This window comes from Primulina eburnea, chromosome 18 (assembly GCF_022965805.1).
Source record: "Primulina eburnea isolate SZY01 chromosome 18, ASM2296580v1, whole genome shotgun sequence".
In the NCBI taxonomy this organism is placed as follows: domain Eukaryota; kingdom Viridiplantae; phylum Streptophyta; class Magnoliopsida; order Lamiales; family Gesneriaceae; genus Primulina; species Primulina eburnea.
This window is the reverse complement of record NC_133118.1, coordinates 26,668,509-26,688,093: the sequence shown is the minus strand read 5'-3', so window position 1 is coordinate 26,688,093 and position 19,585 is coordinate 26,668,509. Positions and strand designations below refer to the sequence as shown.

At 37.0% G+C, this 19,585-nt stretch overlaps 1 protein-coding gene across 1 annotated transcript; it reads right to left on the bottom strand.

The window, feature by feature from the left end:
- Positions 1 to 17,088: 17,088 nt before the first annotated feature.
- Positions 17,089 to 17,949, bottom strand: LOC140819214 (uncharacterized). The gene has a single exon (XM_073179227.1). It carries the CDS (start codon positions 17,947 to 17,949, stop codon positions 17,089 to 17,091), a length of 861 nt encoding a protein of 286 aa, XP_073035328.1.
- Positions 17,950 to 19,585: the final 1,636 nt, after the last annotated feature.

Genomic DNA, 19,585 nt, shown 5'->3' with positions numbered 1-19,585 from the left:
CTATGCAACTAGCATGTGTATATAGATAAAGAAGTGCCAAAAAAATAAATTCAAATATTATTAAAATAAAGATCGTTTATACATAGAGTTTCATTGTGAACACTGGGCCAACACTTGGCTCGACGTGCACCTACTTTAACAATCTCCCACTTGCACTAGAGCCAACTACCCATATGCTTTAAACCCATCGATTCGCGATGCTTCTCAAATAATGGTCCAGGTAAAGGCTTAGTCAGCGGATCAGCAACATTATCTGCGGAGCCGACTTTGTCAATCGTGACATCTCCTCTTTCCACGATCTCTCGGAGGATGTGGTACTTTCTCAGTATATGTTTGGACTTCTGATGAGACCTTGGCTCCTTCGCCTGAGCTATGGCTCCCGTGTTGTCACACATCACGGGGATAGGAGCAACTCCATTAGGAATGACGCCCAACTCTTGGACGAAATTCCTAATCCAAACAGCCTCCTTTGCTGCAGCCGATGCAGCAATGTATTCGGCCTCAGTGGTGGAATCCGCAGTGCTGTCTTGCTTGGAACTCTTCCAAGAGATAGCACCACCATGGAGCATGAATACGAATCCAGAGGTTGACTTCGAGTAATCGATATCGCTTTGGAAGCTAGAGTCGGTATAGCCTTCCAATTTCAGTTCTCCACCCCCATAGACCAAGAACAACTTATTGGTCCTTCTCAAATACTTGAGGATGTCTTTCACATCTTTCCAGTGTGGAAGACCAGGGTTAGATTGATATCTACTCACTACACTTAGTGCAAAAGCCACGTCAGGACGTGTAGATATCATCCCATACATGATGCTACCAATTGCAGATGCATAAGGAATGCTTGTCATCGCCGCTATCTCTGCATCAGTCTTGAGAGACATAGACTTAGATAGGGACACACCATGACACATTGATAGATGTCCTCTCTTGGACTCATCCATCGAGAACCGCTTCACGATGGTATCAATGTATGTGGATTGGGTGAGACCAAGCAATCCTTTTGATCTATCTCTATAGATCTGTATTCCTAATACAAAAGATGCTTCACCCAAGTCCTACATCGAGAACTTACTTGCTAACCATATCTTAGTTGATTGCAACATTCCTACATCATTCCCAATGAGTAGAATGTCATCAACATACAACACCAGGAATGTCACAGCACTCCCACTGACCTTCTTATACACACAGGCTTCCTCAGGATTCTTAGTAAAACCAAACTCTTTGATTGTACTGTCGAATCTGAGGTTCCAACTCCTAGATGCCTGCTTTAGACCATAAATAGATCTTTGAAGTTTGCATACCATATGCTCACTTCCGATAGATGTAAACCCTTCGGGTTGAGACATGTAAATTTCTTCCTTAATATCCCTATTAAGAAAGGCTGTCTTAACATCCATCTGCCATATCTCATAGTCATACCATGCAGCTATGGCTAGCAAAATCCTTATGGGCTTGAACATTGCAACTGGAGAAAAGGTTTCCTCAAAGTCAATTCCTTGTCTTTGAGTATATCCTTTTGCCACCAATCGCGCCTTGAAGGTCAATACCTTCCCATCCGCCCCAAGTTTCCTCTTGTAAATCCATTTACACCCTATGGGAACAATTCCCTCAGGTGGATCCACGAGATTCCACACTTGGTTCGAATGCATGGAATTCATCTCAGATTCCATTGCTTCAAGCCACTTGGATGAATCGGCATCAGATAACGCTTCCTTGAAGGTCCTTGGATCACATCCAAGGTTAGGCTCATCATGGCCCTCTTCAAGAAGCAGACCATACCTCATAGGTGGTCTCGAGACACTCTCGGATCTTCTAGGAGCTTGTATCTCCTCACTTGGCTCATTGGGTGTGGGTTCTACAACTGTGGGTGTCTCTCGAACCTCTTCGAGTTCTATCATCTCGCCTTTTCTATACAATAGAAATTCCCTTTCCAAAAAGGTTGCATTCCTAGAAACAAACACCTTTGTTTCTTGGGGATGATAGAAATAATATCCAACGGAATTCCTTGGATATCCCACAAAGTAGCATAAAATGGATCGACTATCCAATTTATCTCCCACTGCCTGCTTCACATAAGCAGGGCACCCCCATATTCTAAGATAAGAATACTTGGGAGGTTTACCCATCCATATCTCATATGGAGTTTTGTCAACTGCCTTGGAATGGACATTGTTCAACAACAGTGCCGCTGTCTCAAGCGCATATCCCCAAAAGGATGGCGGCAATTCCGTGAACCCCATCATAGACCGAACCATGTCCATCAAAGTCCGGTTACGACGCTCCGAAACTCCATTCAACTGCGGTGTAGCGGGCAGAGTCCACTGCAAGAGAATCCCATTCTCCCTAAGATACTCTTGGAACTCGGCACTCAAGTATTCACCACCTTGATCCGATCGAAGTGTCTTGATGCTTCGTCCCAATTGCTTCTCTACTTCACTTCTGAATTCTTTGAACCTTTTAAAGGCTTCATACTTGTATTTCATCAAATACACATACCCATACCTCGAAAAGTCATCGGTAAAGGTGATGAAGTAGGCATGTCCATGCTTAGTGGTGATGCTAAGCGGACCGCACACATCGGTATGGATCAAATCCAATAACCCTTTGGCTCGCTCCACATGGCCCTTAAAGGGAATCTTGGTCATCTTTCCTTTTAGACAGGATTCACAAGTCGTGAGAGCATTAATATCAGACATATCAAACATGCCTACTCCCACTAACTTGTTCATCCTTCTTAGGGAAATATGTCTTAATCGAGCATGCCATAATTGTGCCGAATTTAGAGTATCTTGTTTTCGCTTGTTTGTTGTTGTTATTGCTTGGACATTGTTAAGTGGAATATCTTTCAATTTTAAGGTGTAGAGATCGTTTTCAAGTTCTCCAGTACCAATTAAACATTCATTCTTGTAAATATTGCAAACACCTTTGCTAAATAAACAAGAAAATCCATCTTTGTCTAACATAGAAATGGAAATAATGTTTTTCACCAAATCTGGTACAAACAAAACATCTCTCAATAACAACTTAAAATCATTGTTCAAAAGTAAACAAACATCTCCTATGGCCTTGGCAGCAACCCTTGCTCCATTGCCCATCCTCAAGAAGGTCTCACCTTCCCTGAGCCTCCTACTTCTTCCCATTACCTGCAAATCATTACAGAGATGTGAGCCACAGCCGGTATCCAATACCCAAGAAGTAGAGTTAATCGAAATGTTTACTTCAATATAGAACATACCCTTTCCAGAACCCTTCTGGGCAAGATATTCCCTGCAGTTACGCCTCCAATGTCCAGGTTTCTTGCAGTGGTGACAGATGTCAACAGTCTTGTCAGACTTCACTGGTGTGGCTGCCACTACGGGACTCAGAGTTTGCCTCTTCGAGGGCACGCTCTTCTTGGGACGTTGGAAAGAACGCTTCTTTCCCTTCCCAGGTGGACCGGTCTCCGAACCAGATGAAGAGCCCACAAAAAGAACCGGCTTCTCTTTCTTGATGGTGGACTCAAAAGTCACAAGCATGTTCACCAACTCTTCAAGGCTCGGCTCAAGCTTGTTCATATTGAAGTTCACCACAAAAGGATCAAATGAGCTAGGCAACGACAACAGCAACACATCAGTGGTCAACTCCGAAGGCAACATCAAATCCATGCCAACGAGCTTGTCCACGAGCCCAATCAACTTTAGGCCATGCTCATGGACCGATCCCCCATCTCGCATGCGTAAAGTGATGATCTCCTTGACTGTATCATGCCTCAGAGGCCGAGTCTGCTCACCAAAGAGCTCCTTGAGGTGCATATGAATGTCAGCAGCATTCTTTGTATCCTCAAAACGCCTCTGCAGCTCATCGTTCATAGAAGCCTGCATATAACACCTAGCCTTCAAGTCATGGTCACACCAATCCTTGTAGGTCTGCAATTCCTCAGGAGTGCAGCTAGTCGGAGCCTCAGCAGGGGGCGACTCAGTCAGTGTATATGCAATCCTTTCCGAGTTGAGGACGATTTTCAAATTTCTTAGCCAAGTGAGATAGTTAGGTCCGGTTAATACATGTTTTTCGAGTATGGTAGAAAGCGGATTGCGAATTGAAGACATTGTCAAATTTTGTACTGAAAAGTAAAACAAATAAATGTTAATGACTATTTTAAAATATTTACTAAGATATAAAGTATGGACTATTACTTTATAAATTTTCGCTCCCACTGTTTTGACATTTTCACTACCCTCTAGTCAAAACGGGAAACTCCTTTCCTCAGTAGGTACGTAAGGTCCAGTTAGCGAATTATGATCCCGAATAATATCAGCCAATCATAATTCCTAAAAGGTAGTTTTCAATTGCATCGCCATGCAATCCTATACGTAAACTTTTGTCTCACGTTTGATTAGGACCCAATAATATGACGTCGTTCATCTTCACGTGTCAAGCCTTACCCATCGATGTTGAACCTTAATGGACGGTCGCCATAAGTTCCCCAAATAATATGAGCCGAAATCATGGGAGTTCCACGTAGTTCACATCACCATGTCAATGGATGTCACAGCTTTCCGGCACCCAAAGCTCCCCCAATAATGAGCCGAGCCCCGAGTACGGGTAGCGTTCATCATGTACCCATTGTCGATGGAAGACATGGAAATTATAAAAAAATTTATAATTCCCATTTTCGGGCTTGATATTAATTTTTGAATCTTATTCAAAATGAGGGTTTTTTCAAATTTGAAAGGTCTCATCATTAATTTTATTTAAAAGCTCGCCATGTTTGATCGTATGTTTGCCGGATTCATGCAACTTTGTTATTATCATAATAATAACGCACATACTCATTATTTATAACATATCATGCATATGTTATAAACAGTAAACAAAACAAGGATGATCAATCGCTCCAATACTAACGGACCGTGTGAGCTAAACACGGGCCTAGGTCCAATCCTAGGCAAATGCAAGGGATGCAAATACAACTATTACATTAGCTACCAATATTTACACGTCTTCGATCTTCATAATCATCATGTCCACCATCTTCCAATCTTGATCATCCACTATACTAATATTTACAAATAAATATCCATGGCAAATAGGGATACATCTCATGGGGTGGGAACGGACCATAAACCAAGACCACTTTATAAATTGATAATTATTACAATCATTCAACACAAAATATCCTAGCATACACCTAGCAAATTGGGCTTGGGCTTTTGATCATCTTTCATGCATAATATCACATATCATACACCATCAATTAATTATCACAACAATTAATTGATCCAATATTATATATCTTGATCCAATCACTATCCGCCACGATTATAAACTAAATTAACAGAGTATGCAAACACCTTTGTCTACTTTCAAATTAATTTATTTATAACCGAATTTCTTGTAAATCACCATTTACTATAAATATTTAAAGTACAACTTAAAATATTTATTTATGAGAAAAATTTGCAACTTTTGTAATTTTAAACTTAAGGGCCCAAAAACTTATTTTTCACCAAAAACATTTTGGCCAATTTAAAATTCACAAATATGTTAGCCATCTAATGACCCAACAATTCAAGGCCCATGACACTTTGATAATCCAAAACACTTTTGGAAAACCCTAGTCGTCATCGCCGTCGCCGGATTCCGGCCAACTTGGCAAATTTTTTTTGTTATTTCGATAGAGGTGTTCGGGCAGCCACTCGGGCTGCCCTTGCTGCCCGAAACGGGCAGCCCGAGCTGCCCGACACGGGCAGCAACATGCTTCCCGAAATGCCCCTTTGTCGTGCCTTGATTTTTGTTGCAAATTTCATTCTCATGCGTTTAGAAATCAATCTCAATATAATATCTTGTAAATGCTACACAAAATCGTAACCATAGCTCGGATACCACTTGAAATGAGATCGGTTACGGTGACCGGAAGCACAACGGAAGTTTAAAAATTTTGATTTTTTACAAGAAATTTCGGCCACCTCATTATTTTGTGTAGCAAATACAATAAAACACAAAAATGACATTCATAGAGTGTTTGAGAGATATACCTATCAATCATTAAAAGATTGATTGTGGCTTCAACTTTGTTGTTAAACAATAAAGCTCTTGAATGGCAAGAAGATCTACAAGCTTCCTCCTTCCTTCAAAATTAGGCCCACCACTTGCTTGGTAAATCCCCTCCTAATTTGCACTAGAAAATCAAGAGGATTTTTCAAGGAGAAGAATATTTCTTCCTCAACACTTGAAGAAGAAAAGAAGAGAAAAACTTGGAGAGAATGGCACCAAGAATTTCGGCCAAGGGGTTGTCAAGGGGAGAGGGATGATAAGTCTTGGTAGTGTAAAAAGCTAAAACTACTTTTAGCATGCCAAGCCTTGGAGACACAAAAAGTTGTCTCCAACCCTTCACCTCCCATGCATGCATATATTATATGGTTTTTAACAAATTAAAAAACCATGGACTAAATTTAATTATCTCAAACATATTTGAGACTAATTAAACATTACTTGAATTTACTCAAGTCCACTAGTTAAATAATTTCTTTAAATTGAGCTCTACAAGACTCAATATAATTTAATTAATTCAGCACTTGAATTAATTTAATTATTTGGACTCTACTAGGTCCACTAGTGTTTAATTAATTCAACACTTGAATTAATTTAATTTAGTCCATAATAATGTTTATGAAAATCACAATTTTCAAATACATTATTCGCTTGGCCAACTTTTAATTTAGGAACACATTCATAAATTAAATTTACATTTCTCTCATAGAGGTCATACTTCTATTTTTCCTTACACTTATAAACTCATTTATAAGTCGTTCAACACATTGAACTATTTTACTTCTCAACGGGATCTAGAAAGCAAATACTTGTGTGGCCCTCAATGGTTCACTGATACAACTAGCTGTGGGTTCACATCTCCATGTGATTCGGACTAAACATGTCCTTATATGAGCATACCCCAATTGCTCCATTCTTATTTATCAACTCCTTGACAATAAGAACGTCAGAACTCAAGTCTGATAGTACCCAACCAATCATGTTAAACGCCTAGCAGCATCGCTTACATGATTCCCTATGTATCAAATGATAGTGCCTGCAAGAACCATTCAATTATGGTTAGCGTACAGTACGGTCCCTTCAACTCATATATCCCGATCGATTCGACAACCATTGGTTTATCAAGAGTTGTCAATGAATCGATACTATGTGTCATGTTGTAGTTGCATCGATGGTGTAATCTATGAAACCCCTCTCATAATTACCACCATACTCTGATCAGAGATTTCAAACTACACATACATGAAAACACATAGGATATCCATACCCGTAGGTAAGCGGTGAATCCCCGACTACAATGCATCGACTCCTATATGTTTCGATATAACACCCAACCTTGCCACCTGATGACCCCATGAGAGTCGGTAAACAAGTTAAAGTGAAACGCTAGCATATAGAGTCTCATTGTTGTCTCGGGTCATAAGGACTAATCGTGTACAACCATAAACTAGAACTTTTCCACTCGATTATTGTGAACCACTTGGAAAGTCCTTTATAGAGGGTTGTTCAGTGCACTCTACCAGGAGCACCTATCTGCATGCTCGGACATCACAATGTCCCATACCAATGAAAGATGGTACTCACATCGCAGATACTAGTCTCGAGATCTAGCGGCCTATATCCTTCTTAGTGGCGGCTGAATCGACTAGGAACCTTTTAGAATATACAGTATTACAAATATGAGTTTCATGATACTCATCATATGAGCATCTCATATTCTTTCTACTATTTGTATATTCAAGGGCTTTATCTATGCAACTAGCATGGATATATAGATAAAGAAGTGCCAAAACAATAAATTCGAATATTATTAAAATAAAGATCGTTTATACATAGAGTTTCATTGTGAACACTGGGCCAACACTTGGCTCGACGTGCACCTACTCTAACAAGATTAAATCATACGACACCCAAAGAACATTTTGAATGTCTAAACAAAAATTTTAAATTTCCGCTGCTCCTCAAGTACAAGAAAACAGTAAACCAACAAAAAGAAAACGAGAAATATATACTAGGAAAAAGGGATCGTGATTTAATAAAGTTTAAGTATCATACAAATGACGTGCTGAATGAATTTGTCCAACTTAATAACAAATGAAAGCTCACTCTATATATATATATATATATATATATATATATATATAAAACAAATGTAAGCTCAAATATTCCTCAATGTGACATAAGGATTCTGAATCTTATTTTTTTAGATGGAAATGGTGGGTCTTTCTTAACTTTCTTGATCACACTTTTACATCAAATCCAGGAATTGGAGATCTTGGGAAATTACATCGAAGCAAACGATCATGATGATAAAAAAAATTGCAGAATAAAATAATCAGCAAGAACACGAGAATTTACGTGGTTCACCCAAGATAGGCTATGTCCATGGAGCTACTGCAAATTTTATAACATGAGAAATATTACAACAAGTGTATACAATAATACACTAAATATCTCACACTCCCAACCCGAGTATAACCGAGGAAAAATAATTTCTCCAAGTCGCACAAGAGAACACTCAACACTCAAATGCTCTCTCTATTATACTAAGCTTTGAAAGCTCTTAATTTTGGGATATCTTAAATTGAGATGGGGGAGCTCTATAATCTCGTGCATGTGAAACCAAATGCATTTTCTAACGGCCACCAACCATTCTTTGACATATGCATCTCCTACCTGCCACATTTGAAAAATATTGCTAGCTGCCACATTTGTAAAATACTTTGGGCCACTTTACTTAACATTTCTCCCACTTGAAGACTTGATTTCGATCATGTCTTCATACCACCAATGCAGCAGCTCATATCTTCTTTCTTATACTTGCAGTCCGACCAAAGTTCAACACAACTTCAGTTTGTCAATGGTTATCGTCTTCATGAGCATATCGGTTGGATTTTTACTTCCATGGATCTTCTCAAGCATCAAGACTCCATCTTCCAGTACTGATATGATGAAATGGTACCTAACATGTGTATGCTTTGTCCTAGCATGATAAATAGGATTTTTTTGCTGTAATGTGCTGCCTTCAAGCTTCTTACCCAATTCTTCCAAAAAAAAATCTCAGCCATATAATCTCTTTGCTAGCTTCTGTAACTGCTGCGTACTCAGCTTAAGTAGTTGAAAGCGCAATTATCTTTTGCAACTTAGATACTCAGCTTACTGTCGTACCACCTAATGTGAACACATATCCAGTGGTACTTTTTTTGCCATCTAGGTCACCACCCATGTCGGCATCGACAAAACATTGTAAGCCCAAATTTGACCTTCTGAAGCATATATAGAAACTAGCAGTACCTTTCAAATACGTCAGAATCTATTTAACTGCTTCCAAGTTCTGTTTTCCTGGATTGTTCATAAACATGCTCACAACTCCCACAACATGTGCTATGTCTGGTCTAGTGCATAACATTGCATATATGAGGCTTCCGATAGCAGAAGCATAAGGAACCTTGTTCATATAAACCTGCTCCTACTCCGTCGAAGGTGATTGTGCTTTGGTTAGTTTAAAATGACTAGCCAAAGGAGTACTCAAATATTTAGCTTCATCCATATTAGATCTGCTAACCACCTTTTTCACATACTCTTCTTGAGATAACTTCAAGATTCCATTCACCCGATCTCTTAATATCCTCATTCCAAGAATTTGCTTTGCAGCATCCAAATTCTTCATACAAAATTCTTTTGAACTCTTTTTTGAGTTTATCAATCTCTTCCAGACAAGATCCTGCTATCAGCATATCATCTACATATAGCATTAGAATAATATAAGAACCGTCAAACTTCTTCACATAACAACAGTGATAGCCTGACACATCAGGAAACCATTATTACTCATGAATCCATCAAACTTCTTGTACCACTGTCATTGGAACTTGTTTGAGACCACAAGCTCTTCTGAAGTTTGCACACCATTTTCTCTTTTCCCCGTACTTCAAAGCCCTGTGGCTGTTGCATATAAATTTCTTCATCTAGATCATCATGAAGAAACGATTTCTTTACATCTAACTACTCAAGATGTAAATCTTATTTTGCCACTAATCATAGTACAGTCATATTTGTGGTTAACCATTGGAGAGAAAATCTCAGTATAATCAATGCCTTTCTTTTGTTGAAAACCTTTTACAACAAGTGTTGCCTTGTACCTCTTACTACCATCAATGTCTTCTTTTAACTAGTACGCCGACTTTTTATGTAGTAACTTTTTGCCTTGCGGAGTTTCTGTCAACTCCCACGTCTGATTGGATGATAGTGAATCCATCTCATCTTCAATGGCTAAATCTCACTTGATTGAATCACCATTTCTCATAGCCTCTTCATAGGTCTCTGGTTCACCTTTGTCTGTCAGTAAAATATACTGAACTGCAGGAGAGTATCTCTCAGGTTGTCTAATTGTTCTCGAAGATCTCCTGAGTTCAATCACCGAAGTTTGTGGGTCATCATCTTGTGCAGTTGATTCTTCATTTTTCTGGTTATTGTTTTTTGATTCATTCACATGAATATCTGTCAATGGTACTTCATCTTTATTCTCGACTTCAGAATTTTCATCTTTAGTTCCAATGTCTGATATGTCCTTGTAAAGAACTTACTCATTGAAGATTACATTTCTGCTCCGAATGATTTTCTGGTTTTGGTCATCCCATAAATGATAACCAAACTCATTATTTCTATAACCAATAAAGAAACACTTCTTTGATTTCAGATCAAGCATTGTTCTGCTAGCTGAGTCAATATGAACATAGGATAAACATCCAAACATTTTCAATAAAGAAATGTTTACTTCTTTGCCACTCCATACCTCTTCGGGTATTTTGGATTCAAGCGGTATGAAGGTCCTCTGTTGATCATATATGCTGCAGTGTTAACAGCATCAGCCCAGAATGATTTTTGTAATTCAGAATGCAGTCTCATGCTCCTTGCACGTTCATTCAGGGTTATGTTCATCCTTTCGACTACACCATTCTGTTGAGGTGTACCAGGAATGATTTTCTCCATCTTGATCTCGTTCTGTCAATATTTCTTGAACTCATCATCTTTATATTCACCACCGTTATCAGACCGCAAGCACTTCACCTTCAAGTTGGTCTCATTCTCAACCATGGCTTTCCACATTTTAAAGGTCTCATAATCATCAGATTTATTTTTCAGAAAATAAACCCAAACATTTCGGCTTGAATCGTCGATAAATGTGACATAATATCTTGAGCCTCCAAGGGATTTCTCAGGAGATGGTCCTCATACATCAGTATGAACCAGCTCCAACTTTGCTGCTTTCGGTTCTCTACCGGCTTTTGAAAATCTCACTTTTTTCTGCTTTCCAAAGATACAGTTTTCACAGAGTATGTGTTCAACGGTATTTAATTCTTGTAGCTTCCCGTTTGATACAAGCATCTTCATTTCCTTCTCACTCATATGCCAAAGCCTACAATGCCATAGACTTGAATTAGCTCCAGCATCCACGGCTGCTAATGTATCTCTGCAACTAGAAGTCATATAAAGTGTACAGTTTTCTTTCCTCGAATAACAATCATGGCTCATTTGTTTACTTTCTAGGAGCCATCACAGAAGGTTACGTTACGGCCTTTGTCATCGAGCTGTCCTACTGAGATCATATTGCCTGGCAATTTTGGTACATGTCTGACTTTGTTGATTTTCTAGACAGATCCATTTGACATCATCATATGAACATCACTCATACCAACTATTTCCAAAAGTTTTCCATCAGCTAGGAAATTTTTTTCGTAATCACCAGCGATGTAAGTCACGAATACATCATGATTACTAGTGGTATGAAACGAAGCTCCTGAGTCCATAACCCAAGAATCAAACGGGCTTTACATGAATAGTAGTAGAGCATCATGTACCTCCTCAGTAACAGCATTTGCATTATTCTTTGATGATTTGCATTTCTTTTTCAAGTGACCACTTTCACCACAAGTTCAGCACTTCAAATTATTTTCAAAGATGCTTTTGTCTTTTCCATTTCTTGACTTGGACCTACCACGCCATCGATTAGAACTTTTTTGGCCACTCTTTCCCCTTTCTCTGTTCTCGAGATTTAGAGCAGATCTTGATGATGTTCCTTCACCAGAATCCATCCTGCGAACTGCTTCAACAAGAATTTTATCTCTGACATCATTGAATTGTAGTTTTATTTTTCCAACAGAGTTGCTAACCGTTGCCCGCATTGGTTACGAAACATTTGGTAAAGACGCCCAAGAATAAGTGCATGAATTTCCTCATCAAAATTAATTTCAACCAATTTTAATTGAGAAACAATCGTGTTGAACTCATTAATGGGTTTAGCCACCGAAGCACCTTCTCCCATTTTCAAGTTGATTAACTTTTTCATGAGATGTACTTTGTTGTTTGCTTAGGCTTCTCGTACATGTCATATAAAATAGACATCTTATCTTATGTGGTGTGTGCCTCTGCCACATTATGTGCCACATTCTTCGTTAAGGTCAATCATATCACACGTAACACATGTCGGTCAAGGAGCTCCCAGTCATCATCCTCTATATTTTCCGGTTTATTTCCTGATAAAGTTTAATGTAGCTTCTTACTGTATAGAAATCTCTAATCTATAACCTCCAGAACGAAAAATATGTTCCATCGAACTTGTTGATTTCTGGTCCCGATCCATCATCTCCAGCCATCGCTTCTCTAGCCTTATCGAAAAATTTAAAAAATCTTTTATGATGTGGAATATCAAACAAAGTTGCAACCAAAGAGCATACTAAGAATTCTAATAAATTTTACAACAAGGCTCTGATACTAGTTGTTGGGTAATTACATCGAAGTGATAATGATCGTGATGATAAAAAAATTGAGGAAATATAATCAACAAGAACACAAGAATATACGTGGTTCACCCAAGATAGGCTATGTCCAGGGAGCTACTGAAAATCTTTTATAACATGAGAAATATTACAAAAAGTGTATATAATATTACACTAAATATCTCACACTCCCAACCCTAGTATAACCAAGAAAAAATAATTTCTCCAACTCCCACAAGAGAGCATTCAACACTTAAAATGCTCATCTATTATACTAAGCTTTGAAAACTCTTGATTTGGGATATCTTAAATTGGGATGGGGGAGCTTCCGGTCCATGTGAAACCAAATGCATTTTCTAGCGGCCACCAACCATTCTTTGACATACGCATCTGCTACCTGCAACGTTTGAAAAGTATTTCTAGCTGCCACATTTGAAAAATATTTTGGGCCACCTTACTTGACAGGAAAATCATAATCAAAGACTCGATGATTCTACAAATGCTTGTTATATGTAAACGGTTGTCAGTAAGCACGGTTGATGGAGGATTTTCTTGACCTTTCAAGTGAAAACATCCGCAAGAATCTTGAAACATATGGAGTTCTTGGCGCCTATAACAACTGCCATGGACGATTTAGGAATCCGGAAATTTTTATGTAACAAATCTAATAATTTCGAAACAAGAGCCTTCCTCCAATTTTGTAAGAACTCGATACTTTTCATGGTTTCCGCATTTTTTTCCAAGTGGTCCCTATTCAAGAGTGAAACTATTTCTTGGTTGCTTGGTGAAACACAGTGTGTTGCCTTCTCAAATTTTTTAGACTGTAAACAAGGTAGATATTTATTCTATACAAAATGAAGAGTCTCTTCTCGCTGTCGGATGGATCAATTTAAGCTTTTTGCTCCTTCTCTTTCTTGAACTTTCCATCATTTGTCGGAAAAAGGTTCAATTGAAAGTTGAATTGCTACTAGAGAGGGCAAAAAATTGATGCACATATGATAATTTACATTTTTCAGATAGATTTTGTAGACGCATCCTTCCTAGAGCTGCTTCATGTCTTCAGTTGATCTGCACACCCAATCACCTACCAGGTGATCACTCTCGTCTCCATTTCTCGGAATCTTCGACTAACATTATTACACATTGCATCTAGTTTTATTATGTTATCATTTCATAATATTAGTAACTTACTGATCAATATTATGATCAACACGAAATAACTTGATCACTACATCTACCTGTAAGTTTGACTATTTGCATGAGAAATAAGAACATTTTCTGATCTTCATTCAATTTCCTGACCAGCAAGTTTTTCAATCTCTCCTTAAATCTTGGCTTCAAAGTGATGGCACCAGAAGTTGTAGGCATTGTCATGGCTCCAATTGAGACATCAAGGTTTCCAAATATGGCTTCTCTTATATTTTACTGTTGTTTCTATTACCAATGTCTCCTGGTAACGAGTTTTTCTCCCAGATTATTTCTAAATCATTGAAATATTGTTTGAATATCTTTTTTAATCCAAATATGAGGTTGGAAATATATGACTTGAGATGACATTAAACTTGTCAGTTTTTTGTAAGCATACTCAGTGTTTTAACTATACACTATTGATGCGGCCCGGGTAAACTGATAGAGCTGGTGGGCAATTTATCGGGCTAGCTTGTTGGCGCCGTATGTGAAAAGAAGATCTATAGACATAGATATAGTTTCCATTCGAAAATCAAATCTGAGGGAAAATTCCAGAAGGAAGACCACAAATTCATAGGTTCCCCAAGGAGATCCACCCCCACAGACTTTTAATATTACTCCATAACAGTCGATCCAGTGAATAGTAGTGGCTGTGCAAAATGCAACAACGGAGAAATTGCCTCCTAGTGATAGTCATGTGCACCGAGAAGAAGAGTTCGAGGATGAATTTCATCCTCAAGACAAGAGTAAGAAGTGAGAGAGTTCCCAGGAGGGTTCTAAAGATCTTACCGTGGTCGAGGAGTTAGAAGACCTGAAGAGGAAGGTAAAGAGACTGGAAGGACAAACCAGGTCATCCCGAGCTCCCTAGACTTAGCCGAGTGGATGTCCTTTATCCATCCAAATAGAAAATGAGCCCATACCTGATCATTACAAGTCTGTCAAAATCAGAGAATATGATGGAAACACTGATCCAAAAGAACATCTGACCCGTTTCAAGAACATGGCCATGTTGCATTGTTTCGAAGACATAATCGAGTGTAAATCTTTCCTGAGCACTTTATGGACTCAACCCATCGTTGGTTCGAGAAGCTTGAGCCTTAGAGTATCCATTCTTTCAAAGATTTCAAGGGCAGCTTTTTAAATCATTTCAGTAACAGCAAGAAATATAAGAAAACTGATTTTAACATGTTCCAGGTATAGAAAAGTGGGGATGAATCATTGCAGGCGTATATCCTCAAGTTCAACAAAGCAGTCCTGGAGGTGCTATCTTGTGCCCTCGAAACCAAAAACCACAGCTTTCACTCAGGGGCTTTGGGAAGGGGATTTCTTCCGGTCCCTGGTAAAGAAGTTGCAAGATTTCGAAGATCTACGATCTCATGCAGAAAAGTACATAAAAAAATCAGCTGCTCTTGGACTTGGAAAATTGAAATCGAGTCTCCCTTATGTGGGCTTAGCTTGGATTTCTTAACAAAGTGCTGGACATTAAAAATTTAAATGTTTTCTAAGGTTGCCTTTGGATTAAAAGAATTGAGTTCTTACCTCCACTGTATCTCTTTTATTCAAAATTAGAATGAAAAATTTAAAATCTTATGTTAGCTAGGTATTTTTTTTTTCAATTTTAAATTCACTCTTCAACATAGTCATTTCAAATCCATTTATTTTAAAATTCCCTGACAAATTCAAATCTATCAATCCAAAAGCAACCTGATGTTGTTTTTGATTTTTATGTTATATTTCTTATAATATGAAAATTATAACTTCTAAATATCAATAACACTCGTACTTGAAAAAAAAAAAATCTTAAGAAATATAATTTATCATGATACATAATACATAAGTAAATATATAAATATGTAATGAACTTTTTAGATAAATTAGAATAATTCAAAGCATATATTATTAATCAAATATTTTAGTTATACATTTTTTAAATAAATTCTCGCTTAATTACATGTATATAAAGAATAAACCAAATCTACTTATACAACACTAAATATAGAACTAGATTTGTAGAATTGGAATGAACATAAATACATAAATTAAGATCGTTACATATAGACATCTGCGTATATAAACCCGATAACTACGCATACACATTAAGCCGAGGACTAAGCTGGGACGGAGCTCACCCTAGCTAAACTCCGGATTTTAAGAACTCGACCGAATTTTTCTACGTAACGTTGATATGACTAATCTTGCATCCAAAAATACTAAATAGGAGCTTTCAACATATATTAAGTTCGAAATGGATTCCATGTAAATTACGATTTTGTGATTAAATTAACCATAATTTTCCTTATATATATATATATATTATTCAATGACTTTTAAATTTTATAATGGAATATTATAATATACTTCTAGATTTAAAGAAAAAACATTCTCACGAAATTTATTTGCTTTTCGTGTGAAGTGATGAAAACTAACTCGTTAAAGACTTCATGCTGCTCTCTTTGACCAGCACATTTGACAAATTAATATAATGAGAATTCCCACACAATCCAAAATACAAATTTACAAATAATGATGACAACCTTTGAAGAATGGTCCTTAAACCTCAAATTTTATATAATATTATTAAAACATAATTTCATCCTTGAAATATGTTAAATCATCTCTTCTCATCAGCTCTTTTAAATTTCTAAATTTTTTAAACCGTGAAAATCCGGAATCGCTATCTTTTGATATTTTTTTACTTATTTGGTATGATATATTCCGTATATCAAATTATATGGAGTATTTGAATTTGTTTCAAACAGTTGTTAATAGAGTCTCATGTGAGACCGTCTAGCGGGGCATAATCTGTGAGACGGGTCAATTCTACTCATATTCACAGCAAAAAGTAATACTCTTAGCATAAAAAGTAATATTTTTTCATGGATGACCAAATAAGAGATCCGTCTCACAAATACGATCTTTGAGACCGTCTCACACAAGTTTTTACCATAGTTGTTATATGAGCTCATTATACTTACGACATCAATCATAATAATAAATGTATAAATGTAAAATTATAGTAAAATCTTGTATTTCACTTATATGTATGAAACAAAGGAAAAGAATCAACAAAAAAATTAAATAAAAAAGATTAATAAGGATGGACATTTCTCGTTAATCCAACGTTACTATTCGTGAAAAAGCCCATCAGCTCCGGCCGGTACGGCAGATACGACCGCCGTCTGTCCTCCTGCTTGGCCTTGTTCTTCAGGTACACCGCGTGGGCGGACAACGGCGCCGTCTTACCCCTCCCTATCCTCCTCACCTTTCCTATCTCCGTCTTAGGAGACGGTGGCCCGACCTCCCTAGTCCTCCTCTTCACGACCGCGCGCGGCGGTGCAGGGCTCTTGTTCAAGAAGACGAATGTGTCTTTCCCATCGCTACAGCTCCTCCCGACCAAATCCTTGAACCGCCAGAACTTCGAAAACCCGGTTGAGTTACTCTTCTTACATGCCACCGACGACGCCACCACGGCCTTCGACCCCGACCACTCGCAGAAGGGTCCGGCTACTTCGTCACTTCCGGTTGAAACTGACGTCACAAGATGTTCTTCGTCTGATATTTTGTCTGTTTCCACAAACACTTTCTTCACCGGGAGCTTCGTCGGCAAGTTCTCTTTCGAAGGCTTTAATCCTTCACCGGAAAAGAATACATCTCGGTTGAATAAGGGGAAGACCTGCTTCATATCCTCCGCTTCCATTGATGGTGTATTTGCTCCTTCGAACATGAAAGTAAACTCTTCTTCTTCCTCATCGTCAGCATCATCGTCATCTTCCTCTTCTTCATCATCATCTTCTTCATGATTATCTACAGAATCACGATCTTCTTCTTCTTGTTCTTGATGTGAATCATCACTAAGCTTCATCTGTGTTATGAAATCTTGGATTATCTTTGTCTCTGAACATAAATCATTGACTGAGTCAATAGATCTCAGATCGCCTGTCGCCTCCATATTTGGAATTCCAATCTGTTTTGGATTGTCGGATTTGAATTTTATAATTTGGAAATGACGACGGAGAAATTTATAGATGAAAAGATTAGATTATGTATGTGTCAAAAATATACAGTCGTTTGTTTCTCTGTCTCCACAAAATACGTGTATGCGGACAACGACTTGACCTGGTAATAATGTTAGAACCTTCTAATTATTAATGAACTTACTTAATACACGAGCGGGAGCCCTTAAAAATAACCCAGAATAAATATTCAACTAATATTAAAATTAAATTACTACAACGATTATTGTGTTGGTACAATAATTACGTGTTAGGAACATAAACGAACCGAGTAAAATCGAATATAAAGAAAATTTGAAGGCACACATTATTCATATATGAGTTTGACTTCGATTCGAAGCTCGAAAATTTTAATATTTTATATTCGAATTCGAGTTCGAACCAAGAATCCAGTTCGAATCGAAGTATTTGAATATTTTGTAAGTTAGTGGAAAATAAATGTCTGAAATATATTTATTTGATATATTATTATATTATATTAGTAAATTATTAAAGATTGTGGACGGCTAATAAACTGTTGAACAAAATAATACAGGCTTGAATTCGGTTCGGAAAAAAGTTTTCCCATGTTTGCTTTCAATATTTCTAATACGAATCAATTATTTTTCTAGCTGGCTCGATTCGTTTACACTTCTAGCTGGAAGAACAATGATTGATACTTGATATTTGAGTTGTTGTATGAGTAATATTATGTAGTTGAATTTTTTTATTTTTAGTTCTTCCATGAAGAAAATTAACTCTAGCTTTTATGTTTTTAAATCTATTTTTGCACAACATATAATTAAAATCATATCTAGTATGTTTTATTTAAAAAATTCTCCAAATTATCAAGAAATTAATTAATATTTTCTTCTAAACAATATTCAGAAATATAGTTTATTAAATCAATAATAGATATAGATTAAAGATATTTTAGCCTATAATTCAACTCTTCCATTAGATTAATTTGTTTAAATTACGAATTTAGATGAAATATTCTAGAAGTTGACATCTGACTTTGGCTGTAAATAAATTTAGTTATTTTAAATTTAATAAATCCTATCAAAATTCAAATATGAAGGTTTAATAATTTAATTTTTGGGAGGCTTGACTAGGGATATAACTGAACTAAACTATTTTTGAGTTATTTGAAACTTGATTCGATAAAAACTCGTTTATTGAGGCTCGTTAAAATGAACGAACGAAGCTCAAAATTTACAACATTCGGCTCGTTAACTCGTGAATATGTTCGTTGATAAGTTTATAAGTCAAAATAATAGTTTTTTTTTATATTTGATTTATTAATTTTACATATTGCTTAAGAAATATATAGGAAAAACTATTACTTATTTATTAGAATAAATTTACAAATTTTAATAAGAATGTTATATTTTTCTATAAATATATAATTTATTTTCTTAATGAATAATGAAATTTAATTTGTAATTTATAATTATCTAGCCCGTTTAGACTCGATAAAATTTAGAATAAGCTCATGAATATATTCGTTAATAAAACTCGAGCTCGACTCGAGTACAAACGAGTGAAACTCAAACATTCAAAGATTTACTCAACTCGATTACATCCCTAAGC